This window comes from Euprymna scolopes, chromosome 27, assembly GCF_053919585.1.
Source record: "Euprymna scolopes isolate OS-2025 chromosome 27, ASM5391958v1, whole genome shotgun sequence".
In the NCBI taxonomy this organism is placed as follows: domain Eukaryota; kingdom Metazoa; phylum Mollusca; class Cephalopoda; order Sepiida; family Sepiolidae; genus Euprymna; species Euprymna scolopes.
The window spans coordinates 528,057-553,205 of NC_136508.1; the positions used below are offsets into that span (position 1 = coordinate 528,057).

At 26.8% G+C, this 25,149-nt stretch overlaps 1 protein-coding gene across 12 annotated transcripts in view; it reads right to left on the reverse strand.

Moving 5' to 3' along the window:
* LOC145248787 (kin of IRRE-like protein 1) overlaps positions 1 to 25,149 on the reverse strand; it is a 2,909,730-nt gene that overhangs the window by 189,896 nt on the left and 2,694,685 nt on the right. For 8 of the 12 annotated variants that reach the window (XM_080110422.1, XM_080110421.1, XM_080110425.1 and 5 more), the window contains one exon: positions 22,596 to 22,688. The exons of the other annotated variants lie outside the window; for them this stretch is intronic. In XM_080110422.1, coding sequence (XP_079966548.1) covers positions 22,596 to 22,688 — 93 coding nt within the window. The remainder of the gene's footprint in view (positions 1 to 22,595; positions 22,689 to 25,149) is intronic. 12 annotated transcript variants of the gene reach the window in all.

The following is a 25,149-nucleotide window of genomic DNA, read 5'->3' on the forward strand; positions in this document are numbered from 1 at the left end:
AAACTATGGATTAATTTGACTACGTTTTGTTGAGGGAAGTCTTAAGTAAATAAAGTACATAATATAGACATGAAAAAACATCAAGATCAAAAACTGATGCCAATACTTTTTTTCTGGCATACAGGTGTTAAAATTCATGAATTCATTTATACTTAATACTTTAGTCTTTGAAAATATCTGAATATTTTCTTTTGACACATTCTGGTGGCGCCTGGTAAGATTTATCAGAGCTAGCTAGTGGGCAGAAATCAAAAACCCATACTCTTTATATTTTACTTTAAATTTAATTATTAATAATGTTTGACAGCATTTTTTCTTGACAAAAATATATATTTATACATAACATACCGTACTGGGACGTAAACACATTGCTATATACACAGGGAGGCAAAAGAACTGATCATCTGCTATACTACAAAGAAATATTCACGTGAGAGGAACAATGCTAATCCCATTTAAAAGGATGTAAAATATAAGATTTGATTATACCTGAACGGTATTATTTTGCACCGAGTTCTTGGAAAACTTTGGAATTGGATATGTTAGTATATGTTAGCTCTTTTGGACATTTTATTTTATCTGGATACCACAGGTATCAACCAGCTAAGTATTTTGTGTTTTTTATTACCCCCCCCCCTTCACACACAAAAAAAAGATCCTACTCCATCTCCGATGAACAGCCAAATTAAGTTTATGACAGTCATGTTTAAATGTCCTTATTATTGGACACAAAAAATCGTATCTCCAAATTTAGCAAAGAGAAAAAAAAAAAAGATGTTCTTTTCTTATGTTTGTCCCTTCTCGGCCCGTTGAGTATTGTATGTTGATAGATCGAACCCATAATATCATAAAAAATATTCTTATATATAAATCAATGGTTGTTAATGCGTTTTGTCACTTTTGACATCTGTGGATATTTTAAGCAGATGACGTGTCACAATGAGGTCATTACTCTTACGGCTGACTTTATCACCTTTGAATTATTAATGTGTTTTCTTGGAAGCTGATAAAATAACAATTATCTAAAAAAAAAAAAAAATCAACTTGTAATACTAGTGGATATGTATGTATGTATGTTTGTATGTATGTATGTATGTATGTATGTATGTTTGTATGTATGTTGGCGTACATACATATTTATGTACATACATAATTTATGTGTACACTTTATTATGGGATTCTGGTTCAAATAATGATTATTATTCCCATCACATAAACATTATTATTATATTAACCATCACCAATTATTTTACTATGTTTATTTACAATTATTTCTGTTTCAACTATGAATATGATAATTATTAATAATATTATTATTTTTATAATTCACCACATTCGTTTCAGTTTCCAAACATTCATTATACTTATTGAAATTAATTGCATTTTGTTCATTGTCGGTTGTCGCGTTACAAATTTTAAAAATAAAAAGAGTACAACATTCTTCTTTCACAAACTGTGAAATAAATTCATGTAAACTCTTTCAAAAATTTTTGCAAGAAATGAATACAGCCTCAAAAATAAATTTCCAGTTTTTCCAACATCTTTCATTATTTTGCTACATTTTGTGATCAAGAGCAGAGGATCACTAGAAATATCAAAATATTAAATATAAAAAAAGCAACATCGTTTTTATGCTTCACAAACACCTCATAAACTTTAAATTATGTATCTATACGTATACATGCATAATATCTATACATATATATACACTCACTCACACACACACACATATATATATATATATATATATATATATATATATATATATATATATATAAACATGCATATATTGTGACATGAGGGTTCAACTAAGCTATAATATGGGATAGCAGGAGCCCCTCCAATTTATTTTATTTCAATCATTGAACCAGCCTTTTCTTCAGAATGCCCAGTTTTAAAAACCTAAACGGGAAACAGACAGAATCAACCCTACAACCCTTCCTTCTGCTATGACTTTATTCCACCCTTCTCTCTCTCCTAACACCCTCTTTCTTCCCAAAGGTAATAAGAGAGAAAAAGAAACTAATTTAAGGAAGACTTAAGTGTGAAAACTAAGCATTTGGTGAAAAGAATACAATATAAATTCATTCAAGACATCAACGGCATGCAGTGAAGATGCAAAATGGCAAGCATTTCGTCGATCGTACTGTGATGCGAATCCATGGTAACTGCCCAGGTATCATGCACCCAAAGCACTCCATAAGGTCGGAACAAACAAAAAAAAAAAGGGCAAACAACTGGAAATCTATGCTTGAGTTATGTTGAAATACATATAAAGATGTATGTATAAATGGAAAAACTACAATGGAAAAGGGCAAAGCCGCTCACAGACTAGCAGAAAAGAGTTAACTAATTTTGTATGGAGATCTCTAGACCAATGAGTCAAACAAGTTGGAACAAAGGAAGCAAGGAATAGATCAGACAATTCTGAGGGAGATATACACACAAACACACACATGTATATATATATATATATATATATATATATATATATATATATATATATATATATAGTGCTCTGTAAAAGTTTACAGGACACTGGTAAATTACTTATTTTGAACAAAATCTGGGATGCTCACAAAATAAGTTTTAAAAATTCATATTCACGATTAAAATATATTAAAAAATAATTTTTTTAAGGTGCAAAATTTTACAACACATTTACTTTAATTATAATCAATACTTTGTTATCAATCCATTATTGACCATGAGACGCTTATTATAATCTATTTTCTGCATGTGGTTTTATCAAATTTTTATTCTTCCATACAAAATTGTTTTAATCTGTTTATATTTTAGGGTTTTCTTGTTAGTTCCTACGCTTAATTCCCATCAAAGAAAGTTCTCAATTGGCTGCACAATTTCATTACTTTAACCTCATTTTCAGTAAACTATTTTTTGGTTAACTTGGCCAAGTGTTTCGGATAGTTATTGTATTAAGAGATCTATCCTTTATACAGTTAAAGATTATGTGCATTTTCTAAAATATCTGTAATATTGAGCATTCTTGCCAATTTATTTCGCATATCTATTTTTTGCTAAAACAACCCCAGATCATTATCAAGCTACCTTCAAATTTCACTGTTGGGATTGTATTTCTTGTGTGGAATTCCATACCTATTCGACAAACTTTTTTGAATTTGTCCTACAAAAATGTTTAATTTTTGACTCATCTAACCAAAGCACATTTTCCCAAAAGTTGATGGGTTAACTTAGATATTTTATTGAAAAAATAATCTTCAGATTTTAAGCATCTAGAAACTTATTTTACTTTCTTCAAGATTTTTCTGAAGTTCATTCAGCATTGTGTTTGGTTTTGTTTTAACAGTTCATACCAATATCCTTTTGTTCCTTTGGTTCAATTATTTTGGTCTGTTAGACATTTGCTATGGTAAGGTTGCTTTAGTAATATTCTATTTTTTTTTTATTATTATTGTTCCAAACATAGAAATAGGCACTACCAGTCTTTGAGAGGTTTTTCAATAGCATAAACTTTGCCAATGAAGATCAACAATTTTTCCACGCAAGTCTTTTAAAAGTTGCCTGCTTTTACTCGTTTAATTTTATTAAACTTGGAATAAAACAAATATTAGATACATATATTCACTCACTCTGCGGACACTATTTGGTGACTCCCACTGGCATGGAGGGTACATTTATGGGTAGGTCTCTACAATATTAAACCATAAATAAACTGATTTAAAATTTAAATTATTAAAAAACAAAAATCTCCATAATTAAAAATGTGTTGTAAACTTTTGTACATAAGAAAAAAACAAAAACAAATAATTATATTAGTAGATAAACAAAAATATAAAAACTATATTAAAAAAATTATAACAAATTATCCCATGTATATACTTATTTGTTGTTAATTTAATAGCATGTCAAACATTAGATTTTATCAATGTTTAAAACTTTTGCACACACACACACACACACGTATGTACACACACACACACACACACACACACACATTTTAAACTAACGTTGTTAAAGACAACCAAGCTTCTGTTTGATTAGATCTTTTTTTATTTTTTAATTTTTCAGATGATCTTTTTAGTGTGTTGATCAAAACAATTAATGCAAGTTTGAAGTTAGTTGTGGTACTGCTTTTTGTTTTTCAAAAAAGACATCTTCATGAGCGTTGATTGAATATTACTGTGAGAAGGGCTGGAAATGTTTTTCATATAGTAGCAGCGGTGAATGCGTGCAAACTGTGAGTGCTCAGCGTGGGAGAGAGGGGTGCCCATTTCTGAGTCAGGAATAAGTCAAGTAAGGGTTATGTTTTGGCTGGATTGGAATGTGATTTGATTAAGGGCAGGTGTTTTTGTTTTAAAATATATAAAGCTTCAAGTATTTTTAACTTCTGGACGTTGGTTTTGTGATGTGTTATTTGTATGTTGCTGATAAGAATTTCTCCTACTTCAGAGGAGGGGCAGTTATGTTCTTTTGTAAATGTTGTAATATTGCACTTGATTCTGTATTATGCATGCTAAGATAGTCATTGTATAACCAACGTAACTATTAGTTTTATTGTTGGGTACTAACAGCTCATATGCATTCACTGCTGCTACTATATAAAAAGCCTTCTAGCCCTTCTCACAGTAATATTTAATCAGCTCTCTTGAAGATGCCTTTGAAAGATGAAAAGCAACACCGTAACCAGCTTTGAACCTTGCAGCCTTTCCTAAGAGTTAGGATTCAAAGACAGTATACCAGACGAAATTAAAACTACCTATAGTAAAATGTACTCATTAGAAAGAACAGTCCTAAAAAAGTAGATGAGTTGGAAACCGCTAAAGCAGGAAAAGAAGATCCAATTTGTTCAAAGTGTCTGTTGAAGGTGGAGCTTAATAAGAATGCTTATTAGAATCAGGTTATTCTGAGACGTTAGTTAATCGATGTATTCAATTCTGATAAATTTGAGGGCCTTCTAAGTGCTGATTATGTAAAGATACCATGGAAGACGGACCTTAGAAATGAGGACTTTGATGACAAGGTTGTTTCCATTATCTCTTATTGTCTGTTTGTAATTAAATTAGGAATTATTTTCAAGTTGGAAATAACATTTCCCTCTATTTAGAAGGATATCATAAACGTTTACGACTTTTTCTGTTGGTGTGAAACCAAATATGTAGGGCATACTACTAGGTGATTAGATGTGAGAATGTCTTAACACGTCCCTAGCAATATTTATAATTGTATGCACCCAGAGAGTGACTGTCACAGGGGAATCTAGTAACAATCATGGCATAAATAAAATTAAATCAAAGTTTTGACAAATTTGGCAACCAAATCCAACAAAATCAGATAAATATAACAAATAAAATGAATAAAACATTTAATAAAATTCTAAAATACTTTTTTTTATAAATTCATCAATTTTTTCTTTTACCAAGTGTGAATCAACAAAACATGACTCAAAATGAGAAACTAATACTTTTATTTGTGAAATGTTGTCATTCATACTTCTTATTATTTTGCAAACAATTCAATTAACAAAGCAATATTTTTCATTTTTAGTGCCCCCCTTCTCCCTATAATTTTTCTTTTTCTGTATGTACATTTTGTCTCCATTGGACGGAGGGAAGCAGATTTTTTCCTTTAAATTTGTTATTCCAACCAATTCCTGCATTTATCATGCAATTGGTAGTTTAATTTTACAATTATTTGGAATTAAAATCATAAAAAAAATTATTTTAAAAAAATCATTAAAAAATCGCTAAGAAATTATTAAAAGATTTATAAAAAAAAAAAAATCAGAAACAAAAAATTTTAAATAGTGGACATAAGCAAAATAATTTCATTAGACATTTTTAAAATTTGCTTTTAAAATCTACCCCACATTTCATTGCTGTTTAGGCACAAACATTTACTATAAACAAAAAACAAAACAAAACAAAAAAACAATTTCTAACTGACATATATCCAAGTCTGTCAAAACTATGACACTTAAAACTTTCAGTGAAAATACATTGTTATTAGAAATGTATCCATGTCACATTTTTTTTTTTACTAAAGACTTCCATATGTAATAAAATATTTTATATAATTCGTTATTTAAAATTTATACTGAGCACTCCAATATATTAAAATATATCCATCCACAAACAAATTAAGCATACATTAGATAGACTTAAGAAATACAACTTAAAAAATATTAGCTCATAACTTTTCATTATAATTTTTAAATTAAAATTTAGTACACATTAATTGGATGACATTTTTGAGTTAGGATTAAGGTTATATCAAATTAGCAATAAATTAGTACTAATTATCGATTGCTCAAAGATAAAGACGACAAGGATAAATTCAGATGTTATTGCATCACATATCTAAGGATAAGACAAACTATTACTTATCATATTAGTAATGTACAACTTGAGCATATGCAATATTGTTCTAAATTTGATATACATTGATATTAATGTACATTCAAAATTTTTATGTAACCATATTAAAAATCAAATTGTAATAAATCTGATTTAGATGTTTAAGATATGGTAGATCAATTCACTGAACTTTAGTTCATAAATTAAGTAATCTGATTTCCTTAAACTTACCAGACTGAGGTTGCCCTGGATTGGACAAGGAACCATATGTCTCTATTCTATACACCATATTGTCATCAATCATCATTATTATTATTATTATTTCATTTAAAGTTTGATTTTTTTTTGTGTACTTGCCATTAATTGAGTTTGATTAAATGACATTTCAGTCAATGTATAGCCTCTCCTCGATGTATACCCAGTGTTTTGTAAAAATTAATGAAAACTCTTGTGTACTCCTGCATCAAACCATGGATTACTTTACATTACTATTTTTTTTATTTTTAAAAATGTCTCTAATTTTCAAGTTATTAAATAATTAAAAAAAAAAAAAAATTTTTTTTATTTTTTATAGGTGTCAAGTATGAATGCAGCTCCAGAATAATCTGGAATGTCTTTTGATCAAAATGAAAAATACATATCCAGAAACTTGGGATGAATTTGTAAGAAAATAGACAAATTCACGTAATCATTTCATGCCGTTTTTTAACTGTATCATTTATTTTTCAATATAAAATTTCTCAATAGGAAATGGTGACAATGTATAAAACTTAAAAAGAAGTAAAATTGTACACATTTTTTAATTTGCTACAAACCTCTCTTCTATATTAATCTTATATTTATTGAGAAATAAATGACACACGTAAAAAAAATTGCATAGAATGATTAGTTCGATAAAGAACTACTGTGTTATAAAATCAGAACATTATACAATAAACCCAGAAATGTAAATATTTTTACAACAAATATTAAAAGAAAAGGCAAAAGGGGAAGGTTAAAAGTGAAAACTCCCAAATAACAATACTAGGTAGAAAAAACTAATTTTCGGATAAACTGAAAAGTGTAAAAGCATTTAAGATAAAAGCATTGGAATTCACAGTTAATTGACAAAACTAAGCAAACAAAACAAAAAAAACATTAGATGAGTGAACAAAAAAAAAAAATCAGTGTCATTGAATCATTAGAAAAATTAATTATTTTTTTTTTGCAGTGTATTCACATTTCATAAGATCTGTGTTCTTAAGTTTGATATATATTCAGCCAGAATAAACATCTGGTAGGGTTAAACAAAACGTGGGAATGGAGAAAAGGAGTAAAAGAAAATCACATGAAAAATATTTCATATAAAAATTTTGAATATTTTTTTTTTCACTAGCTGAGAATCTGAAACAATGTCTTCAATTAAAACATGCAAACATTTTCCTACCCAACTCATGTCAACTTATAGAAATGATGAATGGTTGTCAATTTAAAAATCATCTTGTATTGAGTATAGCCCATAAAATTCAATACAAAGCAGTTGAAATTATTTGTAAAAAAATAAATTTTACTTTTCTTAGATATTTCAGCATGACACAATTTCAATGGTAGCATAAACGAGAAAATAAATTGATTGGCTGCAACATTTTACTGTTAGTAATAAAATAATTAATTGACTGCAAAAATTTTACTATTTCTCAGTAATTAAATAATTGATTGGCTGCAGCACATTTACTTTTTGTAATTAATTTGATACTGATTTGTTTTCTTATTATTAATGTTAGTTATTAATCAAATAATTGATTGTCTGCAACATCATTACTAATCGTCAGTAATTTAAAAACTGATTACCTACAACATATTTTCTATCAGGCATTAATTAAATATAGTAATTGAATGGCTGCAACATAATTACTTTAGTCAGTAACTACATAATTAATGTGCTGCTATATTAATAATTAATTTATTGGCTGCTAAATTATTACCGTAGTCAGTAATTACATAATTGATTGGCTGTAGCATTTTTACTATTTGTAGGTAATTAAATAAGTGATTGGCTGAAACATTATTACTATTAGTCAATAATTGATGTGTTGCAAAATTATTAATATTAATTATAATACTTAATTATAATTAACTTCATTGGCTTCAAAATTATTATTAGTAGTAAAAAAATGTAATAATTGATTTTCTGCAAAATTATTACTTTAATCAATAATGAAATAATTGATTTCTTTCAAAATTATTATTATCGTAAGTAGGTACGGACAAAAATAGACAAATAAGGATAGGGGGGCCTAGTTTTGAAAGCCGATTTATCATAATTTTTTTGTAGGTTTCCGCTTACTTTTTGATTGTATTTGAAAGATTAAGGACTAAACTTAATTTCCCAAAGGAAAAAAAATATTTGTACACGTGAAAAAAAAAGTTATGAAAAATGTTTTCACGGCAAGCTAACCAATTCAGCTAAATTTTGAAGTTAAATAAATTCATTGTAAAAATTCTTTTAAAAATAAATATTAGTTTTCTGGGTCTATTTTAAAGATAATTAGTAAAGTAAAATCCTAAGATATTGAATTAAATTTAAAAAAAAAACCCACCTTGTTTACACAAAAAAATAGCTGAATTAGCCCCAAAACCAAATGATTTTGCCGTTCGCAAAAGCGCAACAAACCATAGTTTTGTAAACATGGAATATGCGAAGGCTCAAAATTTGAGATAGTTGAAAAGCGGTCTGAGAATGTATCAATGGCAAGCAATCTACGAAAGATTAATACAAGCAACAGTAAACATAGTCACTAGTTTTGTCTTCTCTGTGCCAGCCTCTCGAACCATAGGTTCTGAAGTCCTTCGCCACCTTTACTCAAGGCACACCTCCACGCTGGTCTATCTTCGGTTAGCTCTTCCCACACATTCACATCGATGCCAAGAGTGATCAGGTCCTGTTTGCCCACATCTTTAAAGCGCAGCACCGGGCGACCACGGCTTCTTGTTCCATTTGACAGTTCGCTGTAGAGAATATCCTTAGGGAGACGGCCATTGGGCATTCTGCACAGGTGTCCAAGCCATCTCAATCATTGAATCTTGAGTGTCTGGAACAAGGAGCGGCTGCCGGCATGTCTTAGCACCTCTTTGTTGGTGATTCTATCCCACCAATTGATGCCCATGATATGTCGCAAGCATCGGAGATAGTAGACGTTCAGTCTTTTCTTGTGACGAGCATACGTGGTCCAAGTCTCTGCTCCATACAGTAGGGTACTCAGAACTTGTCGCACTTGAGCAGGTCTGCTGGAATCTCGTTGGTACCTGGGGCCTTCCCTACATTCATGTGTTGGAGAGCTTCGGGTTCTGACATAGTTGGAATGTTGTCCAGTTCGACTAGGGTGTCGAAGTTCGGAGTGCAATTTAAAGCTGTGACTGTGATATTGCGCAGTTCGCCATATAGTACAGAGTAGTGCTCCACCCAGCGTTCAACCTGTTTCGTAGAATCAGTTATGAGCTCCCCAGTAGTAGATTTTAAAGCGCAAACTTTCTTCGCGCTCGGTCCAGCTGCCTTGCGGAGTCCACGGTACATCTCATGTAGTTTACCACAGTCAGCAGCAGTCTGAATTTCGTCGCACAGGTTGTTCCAGTAGTTGTTTGCACAGTGCCGAGTAGTTTTCTGGACTTGATTGTGAGCCTCTTTCAGCTTGGACAGGGTGCTGCGTGTCTGAGAATGACGTCATGTAATTAAAAAGAGGGAGGGGTGCTGCCCCCCCCCAGACGTGCATCCGTACATTTCTATAGTAAACGTTTATATAATTTTGTTCATTTTTTAATTTAATTACTTTTTATGTTCCTGTTTTTAAATTATTTTTTTTTTAATTATTGGCCAAGATTATATAACAATTATGTTACGCCGAAAGTTTCACATTCTTTCAAGCAAGGAAAATATTAAAATCTTACATATAAAAATTATGCGAAACCTGTAATTAAAAAAAAAAAAAAAGTAGAAATATTTTTTGCTATTATAATTTTTTTGTGTGAAAATATTAAATAAACAATGCTAAATTCAATGATAATATCGGTAGTTTGAGTTATATCGAATAACTTAATACAGACTTTAGGTACGTAATGTTCCTGTAAAAATTAAATAAATTTTTTTAATTGTTATATTTTAGGATGCTTTATTTTCATAAAAAAAGCAAAAATAAATTCCTTTAATTTTTCTTTATCACTGAAAACCATAACTTTAGTAAAGGTATTTTTTGTTTAAACAAAATAATACATTTCCACTAAGATTTAAATAAAAATAATGGGTTCAATATATTCCATGATCATTATTTGGTAAAGACTAAAAATTTCATTAAAATTGGTTAATTTCCTGATTTTTGGTGATTTTTAAAGTAAAAGGAAAAATGTTTATTCATTTTCAGCATTGGCATTCATTTTGCATTAATAGTAAGTAATTAAAAAAATGATTGGCTACAAAGTTATTACCATAAGTCAGTAATTAAATTGATTGGCTGCAACATTATTACTATTAGTCAGTAATTAAATAATTGATTGGCTGCAACATTATTACTATTAGTCAGTAATTAAATAATTGATTGGCTGCAACATTATTACTATTAGTTAGTAATTAAATAATTGATTGGCTGCAACATTATTACTCTTAGTCAGTTATTAAATAATTGATTGGCTGCAACATTATTACTATTAGTTAGTAATTAAATAATTGATTGGCTGCAACATTATTACTATTAGTCAGTAATTAAATTGATTGGCTGCAACATTATTACTATTAGTCAGTAATTAAATTGATTGGCTGCAACATTATTACTATTAGTTATTAATTAAATAATTGATTGGTTGAAACATTATTACTATTAGTTATTAAATTGATTGGCTGCAACATTATTACTATTATTCAGTTATTAAATAATTGATTGGCTGCAACATTATTAATATTAGTCAGTAATTAAATTGATTGGCTGCAACATTATTACTATTAGTTATTAATTAAATAATTGATTGCCTGCAACATTATTACTATTAGTTAGTAATTAAATAATTGATTGGCTGCAACATTATTAATATTAGTCAGTAATTAAATAATTTACTGGCTGCAACATTATTAATACTAGTTAGTAATTAAATAATTGATTGGCTGCAACATTATTACTCTTGGTCAGTAATTAAATAATTGATTGGCTGCAACATTATTGCAATTAGTTAGAAATTAAATAATTTATTGGCTGCAACATTATTACTACTAGTTAGTAATTAAATAATTGATTGGCGGCAACATTATTACTATTAGTCAGTAATTAAATAATTGATTGGCTGCAACATTATTACTATTAGTTAGTAATTAAATAATTGATTGGCTGCAACATTATTACTCTTAGTCAGTTATTAAATAATTGATTGGCTGCAACATTATTACTATTAGTTAGTAATTAAATAATTGATTGGCTGCAACATTATTAATATTAGTCAGTAATTAAATTGATTGGCTGCAACATTATTACTATTAGTCAATAATTAAATAATTGATTGGCTGCAACATTATTACTATTAGTCAGTAATTAAATAATTGATTTGCTGCAACATTATTACTATTAGTTATTAATTAAATAATTGATTGGTTGAAACATTATTACTATTAGTTATTAAATTGATTGGCTGCAACATTATTACTATTATTCAGTTATTAAATAATTGATTGGCTGCAACATTATTAATATTAGTCAGTAATATAATTGATTGGCTGCAACATTATTAATATTAGTCAGTAATTAAATTGATTGGCTGCAACATTATTACTATTAGTAAGTAATTAAATAATTGATTGGCTGCAACATTATTACTATTAGTTATTAATTAAATAATTGATTGCCTGCAACATTATTACTATTAGTTAGTAATTAAATAATTGATTGGCTGCAACATTATTGCTATTAGTCAGTAATTAAATAATTTACTGGCTGCAACATTATTACTACTAGTTAGTAATTAAATAATTGATTGGCTGCAACATTATTACTCTTGGTCAGTAATTAAATAATTGATTTGCTGCAACATTATTACTATTGGTTAGTAATTAAATAATTGATTGGCTGCAGCATTATCACTATTAGTCAGTAATTAAATAATTGATTGGCTGCAACATTATTGCAATTAGTTAGAAATTTAATAATTTATTGGCTGCAACATTATTACTACTACATAGTAATTAAATAATTGATTGGCGGCAACATTATTACTATTAGTCAGTAATTAAATAATTGATTGGCTGCAACATTATTACTATTAGTTAGTAATTAAATAATTGATTGGCTGCAACATTATTACTCTTAGTCAGTTATTAAATAATTGATTGGCTGCAAAATTATTACTATTAGTTAGTAATTAAATAATTGATTGGCTGCAACATTATTAATATTAGTCAGTAATTAAATTGATTGGCTGCAACATTATTACTATTAGTCAGTAATTAAATTGATTGGCTGCAACATTATTACTATTAGTTATTAATTAAATAATTGATTGGCTGCAACATTATTACTATTAGTTATTAATTAAATAATTGATTGGTTGAAACATTATTACTATTAGTTAGTTATTAAATTGATTGGCTGCAACATTATTACTATTAGTTAGTAATTAAATAATTGATTGGCTGCAACATTATTAATATTAGTCAGTAATTAAATTGATTGGCTGCAACATTATTACTATTAGTTATTAATTAAATAATTGATTGCCTGCAACATTATTACTATTAGTTAGTAATTAAATAATTGATTGGCTGCAACATTATTGCTATTAGTCAGTAATTAAATAATTTACTGGCTGCAACATTATTACTACTAGTTAGTAATTAAATAATTGATTGGCTGCAACATTATTACTCTTTGTCAGTAATTAAATAATTGATTGGTGGCAACATTATTACTATTGGTTAGTAATTAAATAATTGATTGGCTGCAGCATTATTAATATCAGTCAGTAATTAAATAATTGATTGGCTGCAACATTATTGCAATTAGTTAGAAATTAAATAATTTATTGACTGCAACATTATTACTACTAGTTTGTAATTAAATAATTGATTGGTGGAAACATTATTACTATTAGTCAGTAATTAAATAATTGATTGGTGGCAACATTATTACTATTAGTCAGTAATTAAATTGATTTGCTGCAACATTATTACTATTAGTCAGTAATTAAATTGATTGGCTGCAACATTATTACTATTAGTTAGTAATTAAATAATTGATTTACTGCAACATTATTACTCTTGGTCAGTAATTAAATAATTGATTGGTTGAAACATTATTACTATTAGTTAGTTATTAAATTGATTAGCTGCAATATTATTACTATTAGTTAGTAATTAAATAATTGACTAGCTGCAACATTATTGCTATTAGTTAGTAATTAAATTGGTTGGCTGCAACATTATTACTATTAGTTAGTAATTAAATAATTGATTGGCTGCAACGTTATTGCTATTAGTTAGTAATTTAATAATTGATTAGCTGCAATATTATTAATATTATTTAGTAATTAAATAATTGATTGGCTGCAACATTATTACTATTAGTCAGTAATTAAATTGATTGGCTGCAACATTATTACTATTAGTCAGTAATTAAATTGATAGGCTGCAACATTAATGCTATTATGCAGTAATTAAATAATTGATTGGTTGAAACATTATTACTATTAGTTAGTAATTAAATAATTTATTGGCTGCAACATTATTACTATTAGTTAGTAATTTAATAATTGATTGGCTGCAACATTATTACTATTAGTCAGGAATTAAATTGATTGGCTGCAACATTATTACTATTAATCAGTAATTATATAATTAATTGACTGCAACATTATTACTATTAGTTAGTAATTAAATAATTGATTGGCTGCAACATTATTACTATTAGTCAGTAATTAAATTGATTGGCTGCAACATTATTACTATTAGTCAGTAATTAAATTGATTGGTTGCAACATTATTACTATTAGTTAGTAATTAAATAATTGATTGGCTGCAACATTATTACTATTAGTCAGTAATTAAATAATTGATTGGCTGCAACATTATTACTATTGGTTAGTAATTAAATAATTGATTGGCTGCAACATTATTAATATCAGTCAGTAATTAAATTGATTGGCTGCAGCATTATTACTATTAGTCAGTAATTATATAATTGATTGGCTGCAACATTATTACTATTGGTTAGTAATTAAATAATTGATTGGCTGCAACATTATTACTATTAGTTAGTAATTAAATAATTGATTGGCTGCAACATTATTACTATTAGTCAGTAATTAAATAATTGATAATTGATTGGCTGCAACATTATTAATATCAGTCAGTAATTAAATTGATTGGCTGCAACATTATTACTATTAGTCAGTAATTAAATAATTGATTTGCTGCAACATTATTACTATTAGTTAGTAATTAAATAATTGATTGGCTGCAACATTATTACTATTAGTCAGGAATTAAATTGATTGGCTGCAACATTATTACTATTAGTCAGTAATTATATAATTAATTGACTGCAACATTATTACTATTAGTTAGTAATTAAATAATTGATTGGCTGCAACATTATTAATATCAGTCAGTAATTAAATTGATTAGCTGCAACATTATTACTATTAGTCAGTAATTAAATAATTGATTGGCTGCAACATTATTACTATTAGTTAGTAATTAAATAATTGATTGGCTGCAACATTATTACTATTAGTCAGTAATTAAATAATTGATTGGCTGCAACATTATTACTATTAGTTAGTAATTAAATAATTGATTGGCTGCAACATTATTAATATCAGTCAGTAATTAAATTGATTGGCTGCAACATTATTACTATTAGTCAGTAATTAAATAATTGATTGGCTGCAACATTATTACTATTAGTTAGTAATTAAATAATTGATTGGCTGCAACATTATTAATATCAGTCAGTAATTAAATTGATTGGCTGCAACATTATTACTATTAGTCAGTAATTAAATAATTGATTGGCTGCAACATTATTAATATCAGTCAGTAATTAAATTGATTGGCTGCAACATTATTACTATTAGTCAGTAATTAAATAATTGATTGGCTGCAACATTATTACTATTAGTTAGTAATTAAATAATTGATTGGCTGCAACATTATTAATATCAGTCAGTAATTAAATTGATTGGCTGCAACATTATTACTATTAGTCAGTAATTAAATAATTGATTGGCTGCAACATTATTACTATTAGTTAGTAATTAAATAATTGATTGGCTGCAACATTATTACTATTAGTCAGTAATTAAATAATTGATTGGCTGCAACATTATTACTATTAGTTAGTAATTAAATAATTGATTGGCTGCAACATTATTACTATTAGTCAGGAATTAAATTGATTGGCTGCAACATTATTACTATTAGTCAGTAATTATATAATTAATTGACTGCAACATTATTACTATTAGTTAGTAATTAAATAATTGATTGGCTGCAACATTATTGCTATTAGTCAGTAATTAAATTGATTGGCTGCAACATTATTACTATTAGTCAGTAATTAAATTGATTGGTTGCCACATTATTACTATTAGTTAGTAATTAAATAATTGATTGGCTGCAACATTATTACTATTAGTCAGTAATTAAATAATTGATTGGCTGCAACATTATTACTATTGGTTAGTAATTAAATAATTGATTGGCTGCAACATTATTAATATCAGTCAGTAATAAAATTGATTGGCTGCAACATTATTACTATTAGTCAGTAATTAAATAATTGATTGGCTGCAACATTATTACTATTAGTTAGTAATTGAATAATTGATTGGCTGCAACATTATTACTATTAGTCAGTAATTAAATTGATTGGTTGCAACATTGTTACTATTAGTTAGTAATTAAATAATTGATTGGCTGCAACATTATTACTATTAGTCAGTAATTAAATAATTGATTGGCTGCAACATTATTACTATTGGTTAGTAATTAAATAATTGATTTGCTGCAACATTATTACTATTAGTCAGTAATAAAATAATTGATTGGCTGCAATATTATTACTATTGGTTAGTAATTGAATAATTGATTGGCTGCAACATTATTACTATTAGTCAGTAATTAAATAATTGATTGGCTGCAACATTATTACTATTAGTCAATAATTAAATTGATTGGCTGCAACATTATTACTATTAGTCAGTAATTAAATTGATTTGCTGCAACATTATTACTATTAGTTAGTAATTAAATAATTGATTGGCTGCAACATTATTACTATTGGTTAGTAATTAAATAATTGATTGGCTGCAACATTATTACTATTAGTCAGTAATTAAATAATTGATTGGTTGAAACATTATTACTATTAGTTAGTTATTAAATTGATTGGCTGCAACATTATTACTATTAGTTAGTAATTAAATAATTGATTGGCTGCAACATTATTACTATTGGTTAGTAATTAAATAATTGATTGGCTGCAACATTATTACTATTAGTCAGTAATTAAATAATTGATTTGCTGAAACATTATTACTACTAGTCAGTAATTAAATAATTGATTGGCTGCAACATTATTGCTAGTAGTTAGTAATTAAATTGATTGGCTGCAACATTATTACTATTAGTGAGTAATTAAATTGATTGGCTGCAACATTATTGCTATTAGTTAGTAATTAAATAATTGATTAGCTGCAATATTATTAATATTATTTAGTAATTAAATAATTGATTGGCTGCAACATTATTAATATTAGTCAGTAATTAAATTGATTGGCTGCAACATTATTACTCTTGGTCAGTAATTAAATAATTGATTGGCTGCAACACTATTACTATTAGTCAGTAATTAAATAATTGATTGGCTGCAACATTATTACTACTAGTTAGTAATTAAATAATTGATTGGCGGCAACATTATTACTATTAGTCAGTAATTAAATAATTGATTGGCTGCAACATTATTACTATTAGTTAGTAATTAAATAATTGATTGGCTGCAACATTATTACTCTTAGTCAGTTATTAAATAATTGATTGGCTGATAAAATTATTACTATTAGTTAGTAATTAAATAATTGATTGGCTGCAACATTATTAATATTAGTCAGTAATTAAATTGATTGGCTGCAACATTATTACTATTAGTCAGTAATTAAATTGATTGGCTGCAAAATTATTACTATTAGTTATTAATTAAATAATTGATTGGCTGCAACATTATTACTATTAGTTATTAATTAAATAATTGATTGGTTGAAACATTATTACTATTAGTTAGTTATTAAATTGATTGGCTGCAACATTATTACTATTAGTTAGTAATTAAATAATTGATTGGCTGCAACATTATTAATATTAGTCAGTAATTAAATTGATTGGCTGCAACATTATTACTCTTAGTTATTAATTAAATAATTGATTGCCTGCAACATTATTACTATTAGTTAGTAATTAAATAATTGATTGGCTGCAACATTATTGCTATTAGTCAGTAATTAAATAATTTACTGGCTGCAACATTATTACTACTAGTTAGTAATTAAATAATTGATTGGCTGCAACATTATTACTCTTTGTCAGTAATTAAATAATTGATTGGTGGCAACATTATTACTATTGGTTAGTAATTAAATAATTGATTGGCTGCAGCATTATTAATATCAGTCAGTAATTAAATAATTGATTGGCTGCAACATTTTTGCAATTAGTTAGAAATTAAATAATTTATTGACTGCAACATTATTACTACTAGTTTGTAATTAAATAATTGATTGGTTGAAACATTATTACTATTAGTCAGTAATTAAATAATTGATTGGTGGCAACATTATTACTATTAGTCAGTAATTAAATTGATTTGCTGCAACATTATTACTATTAGTCAGTAATTAAATTGATTGGCTGCAACATTATTACTATTAGTTAGTAATTAAATAATTGATTTACTGCAACATTATTACTCTTGGTCAGTAATTAAATAATTGATTGGTTGAAACATTATTACTATTAGTTAGTTATTAAATTGATTAGCTGCAATATTATTACTATTAGTTAGTAATTAAATAATTGACTAGCTGCAACATTATTGCTATTAGTTAGTAATTAAATTGGTTGGCTGCAACATTATTACTATTAGTTAGTAATTAAATAATTGATTGGCTGCAACGTTATTGCTATTAGTTAGTAATTAAATAATTGATTAGCTGCAATATTATTAATATTATTTAGTAATTAAATAATTGATTGGCTGCAACATTATTACTATTAGTCAGTAATTAAATTGATTGGCTGCAACATTATTACTATTAGTCAGTAATTAAATTGATAGGCTGCAACATTAATGCTATTATGCAGTAATTAAATAATTGATTGGTTGAAACATTATTACTATTAGTTAGTAATTAAATAATTTATTGGCTGCAACATTATTACTATTTGTTAGTAATTTAATAATTGATTGGCTGCAACATTATTACTATTAGTCAGGAATTAAATTGATTGGCTGCAACATTATTACTATTAATCAGTAATTATATAATTAATTGACTGCAACATTATTACTATTAGTTAGTAATTAAATAATTGATTGGCTGCAACATTATTACTATTAGTCAGTAATTAAATTGATTGGCTGCAACATTATTACTATTAGTCAGTAATTAAATTGATTGGTTGCAACATTATTACTATTAGTTAGTAATTAAATAATTGATTGGCTGCAACATTATTACTATTAGTCAGTAATTAAATAATTGATTGGCTGCAACATTATTACTATTGGTTAGTAATTAAATAATTGATTGGCTGCAACATTATTAATATCAGTCAGTAATTAAATTGATTGGCTGCAACATTATTACTATTAGTCAGTAATTAAATAATTGATTGGCTGCAACATTATTACTATTGGTTAGTAATTAAATAATTGATTGGCTGCAACATTATTACTATTAGTTAGTAATTAAATAATTGATTGGCTGCAACATTATTACTATTAGTCAGTAATTAAATAATTGATTGGCTGCAACATTATTAATATCAGTCAGTAATTAAATTGATTGGCTGCAACATTATTACTATTAGTCAGTAATTAAATAATTGATTGGCTGCAACATTATTACTATTAGTTAGTAATTAAATAATTGATTGGCTGCAACATTATTAATATCAGTCAGTAATTAAATTGATTGGCTGCAACATTATTACTATTAGTCAGTAATTAAATAATTGATTGGTTGCAACATTATTACTATTAGTTAGTAATTAAATAATTGATTGGCTGCAACATTATTACTATTAGTCAGGAATTAAATTGATTGGCTGCAACATTATTACTATTAGTCAGTAATTATATAATTAATTGACTGCAACATTATTACTATTAGTTAGTAATTAAATAATTGATTGGCTGCAACATTATTGCTATTAGTCAGTAATTAAATAATTGATTGGCTGCAACATTATTACTATTAGTTAGTAATTAAATAATTGATTGGCTGCAACATTATTACTATTAGTCAGTAATTAAATAATTGATTGGCTGCAACATTATTGCTATTAGTCAGTAATTAAATAATTGATTGGCTGCAACATTATTACTATTAGTCAGTAATTAAATAATTGATTGGCTGCAACATTATTACTATTAGTTAGTTAGTAAATAATTGATTGGCTGCAACATTATTACTATTAGTCAGTAATTAAATAATTGATTGGCTGCAACATTATTACTATTAGTTAGTAATTAAATAATTGATTGGCTGCAACATTATTAATATCAGTCAGTAATTAAATTGATTGGCTGCAACATTATTACTATTAGTCAGTAATTAAATAATTGATTGGCTGCAACATTATTACTATTAGTTAGTAATTAAATAATTGATTGGCTGCAACATTATTACTATTAGTCAGGAATTAAATTGATTGGCTGCAACATTATTACTATTAGTCAGTAATTATATAATTAATTGACTGCAACATTATTACTATTAGTTAGTAATTAAATAATTGATTGGCTGCAACATTATTGCTATTAGTCAGTAATTAAATTGATTGGCTGCAACATTATTACTATTAGTCAGTAATTAAATAATTGATTGGCTGCAACATTATTACTATTAGTTAGTAATTGAATAATTGATTGGCTGCAACATTATTACTATTAGTCAGTAATTAAATTGATTGGTTGCAACATTATTACTATTAGTTAGTAATTAAATAATTGATTGGCTGCAACATTATTACTATTAGTCAGTAATTAAATAATTGATTGGCTGCAACATTATTACTATTGGTTAGTAATTAAATAATTGATTTGCTGCAACATTATTACTATTAGTCAGTAATAAAATAATTGATTGGCTGCAATATTATTACTATTGGTTAGTAATTAAATAATTGATTTGCTGCAACATTATTACTATTAGTCAGTAATTAAATAATTGATTGGCTGCAACATTATTACTATTAGTCAATAATTAAATTGATTGGCTGCAACATTATTACTATTAGTCAGTAATTAAATTGATTTGCTGCAACATTATTACTATTAGTTAGTAATTAAATAATTGATTGGCTGCAACATTATTACTATTGGTTAGTAATTAAATAATTGATTGGCTGCAACATTATTACTATTAGTCAGTAATTAAATAATTGATTGGTTGAAACATTATTACTATTAGTTAGTTATTAAATTGATTGGCTGCAACATTATTACTATTAGTTAGTAATTAAATAATTGATTGGCTGCAACATTATTACTATTGGTTAGTAATTAAATAATTGATTGGCTGCAACATTATTACTATTAGTCAGTAATTAAATAATTGATTTGCTGAAACATTATTACTACTAGTCAGTAATTAAATAATTGATTGGCTGCAACATTATTACTAGTAGTTAGTAATTAAATTGATTGGCTGCAACATTATTACTATTAGTGAGTAATTAAATTGATTGGCTGCAACATTATTGCTATTAGTCAGTAATTAAATAATTGATTAGCTGCAATATTATTAATATTATTTAGTAATTAAATAATTGATTGGCTGCAACATTATTAATATTAGTCAGTAATTAAATTGATTGGCTGCAACATTATTACTCTTGGTCAGTAATTAAATAATTGATTGGCTGCAACACTATTACTATTAGTCAGTAATTAAATAATTGATTGGCTGCAACATTATTACTATTAGTTAGTAATTAAATAATTGATTGGCCGCAACATTATTACTATTAGTCAGTAATTAAATAATTGATTGGTTGAAACATTATTAATATTAGTCAGTAATTAAATAATTGATCGGCTGCAAAATATTTACTGTCAGTAAACTGTCAGTTTATAACTTTATGAAAATTAGTGATGGTAATTTTTCAAATCTTTTTATAGAAATTGAACTGACAATGACTATTGTGTTATACTACTTGGTCTCAAGCAACTCTGTGTGCTAAACCACATAGTTTTGTCATCAGAATTTATTTCTTATTCAACAAATTGTGTAAACTGTTATAGGGTTTTAATTTCGATCAGGTCTAATAGAGAAATGTATGAAAAATATTTTCCACATATAAATTTAATTGAGAAATAAAATCTCCTTCATGGTAGAGTATTTCAATAACTTTCTAAAACAGTAACCTTTTCGAGGTTGACAAAATAAATAGATATTTAAAAAAAAGCTTTAAAAAACTTAGAACTAAATAGCAATTTTATGAGGTATGTTAATGTATTGTTTTGTATAAATTAGAAAAATAATTGTTTCAATTAAGATAATATTATTGCAATTTGGGAACATTTAAGGCATTTTATTGACTTATTATCTTAACAAAATTTTATTGACCTATTATCTTAACAAAATAGCATATAGATTAATGTTTACAAAGTTATTGCATATAGATTAATGTTTACAAAGTTATGTTTTCTTTAAAAATATCAGAATTTATCTCTTATTCAACTTCAAGTTAAATTATGATTTAGTCATTAAATTAATTGAATGAAATTAAAATTAAAACCGTACTGAAAATTTTATATGTGTAAGTGAGAGTAACAGCCATGGCATGTTAATTTGTATTAATATGAAACAACTTTACATAACATTTGTATTTAACCAGAAAGAAATCTTAGATATTCTCTTAAAATTTTAATTATTTTTATTCTTCCATTGTCAGGTAACAAACACAGCAGACCATGAGTTTTTAGGAGTATTAGGAACAGCAACGAGGAAAAGGAAAAATAAATTTACATGTAACTGCTTCTCAGATTTTGGAAGGAAAACTGGATCCCGTGGTGACCGTTTGAGAGACATATAATGGCAAGACCAGGGTTCTTCATAAGTCTGAACAGCAAGAAGAACAGTGTTATGAATTTTACCTTAGGCTATAAATAAAAGCACAAACGAAAAACGAAAAACAAAACACAATAGCGTTACAAATAAAACTTGACAAATCCAACAAGATGTTAGAACTTTAAGTGATACATTAATTATCATTTAGTTCTCAAATGTCATTTGATTAAAATATCAATGAAACACAGTGATATTGTTTATTTGGCAAGCAATAAAATAAAGCAGCAGTTATTTATTTTATCAAGCTAGTTTCAACATTTGGGTGAGGGGAATCTAAAAAAAAATGTAGCATTATTTCAAAACATTTTATTATTGTATGAAACCATTATATTTTATGTTCTAGTAAAAAATGTAATATAACTGTTAAAAACAAAAACTTTTTGAGAGACCAAGGGAGGCCATTTTTCAAAATGGCAACATCTAGTTTACATGCTCACTGATATATTATCATTGAATATAAAAGAATCTTAAGGTTATCTGAACATGAACCTAAATAGGTATACATTTTGGATAGAAGTAATTGCTTGTCTTAAATTGCATTTTCCTGTCTTAATATAAAATCGTAAATTATGTTAAAATCCATTTTTTTTTTTTGCCTTTCACAAAAAAGAAAAAAATTTGACCATAATGAAGCTTTGTTGAAAAATAGCCTCTAACAACCTCTTAAATAGCAATGTTTTTTTTTCTTAATTAGATTACATGAATTTTTGTCATTTCATAAATTCCAATATGACCACCATATACACAACTGGGCAAATGCAAACATTGATTTTCTGATTCCTTAGACAATAACCTTTCCAAAAATGTATAGTTTTGCAAGTCTTCAAAAACTTCCCACAAAGGTTAAAATCAAAACATAAGGAACCTGGCTATAGGAAAATCTTAATAAAAATATGCAACTAGATAATAATTGCTGGGGCATTTTGGAATTTTCTTTATGTAACATGCAAAAATTTACAAGTTATTGAACTTAAAAAATGTGTAAAATAAATGAAATTTGTTCTGATGAAGTATAAAAATATTTAAACATGAAAATGGCAAGTTTTATTTATTTTGTTTCTTGAACTTCAGTAATTTCGAAAACAAGAACATTTACTTTTTATCATTATTTGGCATGCCTTGTTGAGGATTAACTTTAATCAAGTATTTGGATATTGATGTATCACATATAAAAATCAAGTGTTAGTCCAAGGAAGAGGTGCCTTGATTTGTGAAATAAAACTCTGCTAAATACTTCATAATAGCAAAACTTGATTTTCAAAAATGTGCCTTAATTCCATTTTTTTAAAACCATTATTTCCAATTCCATCTTAAAATGTATTTGCTATAGCAATTCTTAATCTGATCTGGTAACTTGTTTGAAAATTACTCTCACAACGTTTTAATTGATGAAGTATTTTAAATTTATCTTCCAAATCAAAAATAAATGTCCACTGTAATTAGAAAAAACATTATTTTGAGAGTTTCAATTAAATCACTTTTAATTCATTTCTCTAGTATATATTATTCCCTGTCATTGCTTTGTCACCCTCTTTTGTATGCCTTCCAAACTCAATTTTACATTACAATTTCCATATTTCAAATACTGGTAAAGATTGCAATTGTCTTATATGAGGTCTTTAAATATCTTATAAATAATGTTTCTTTTGAAATAAGATTTCTAACTAATCATTTGATTTGACTTCAATAAAAAATATCTTTTAATTGCAAAATTATTAAAAGCAACTCCCAAATTTCATTTGTCACATACTTTTTGGATCTCTGACCTTAATTAAACCTCATTAAAATCCTGGACGCAACATGTAATACATTGCATTTTTTATGCTTATTTTAACTTTCCAAATAACTTCTTATAGCATTACAAGCGTATGCTGTATTTTCGTGGACAATATTACATACCTAATGTGCTTCAACAAGTCATATCTGTTTTATTTGTTGGTCAGTTTTTAAAAGAATTATATTGATGGAAAGAGAATAAAATAAGCATTCCAATGATGTTAATTTAGTTTTCTTTTATGCGTTCAATGTTTTTATGCTCCAAGTTAAAAATGAAAAATTGGTAAAGAAATGACGACAAAAAGGGAAACACTTTTCATTTTATTGGAGACACATGCGCGGGGTTAAATTTGATTGGATGTGGCTGAAATTTTACAGGCTATATAAGCAAAGGCGTCCATCTCTACTGGTGTTTGATTTTTATTTTTATGACGACAGGAAGCAAAGTTATGACCAAGCAAAGTTGACAAAGAATATTTCAAAATTGATGAGATAAATCTGCATATATCATCCATTTTCATATAAATAATAGTTTCAGAATTATTTTCATGTATAATATGTAAATATTTGATAATTATTAATTGCGCGGAATTTTATTTCAAATGTTATCTTTTTATAGAAATCAAATTCGCTTACGGAAAAACGGTCGCTAAGCATTTTCTTAAAAATAGAAAAC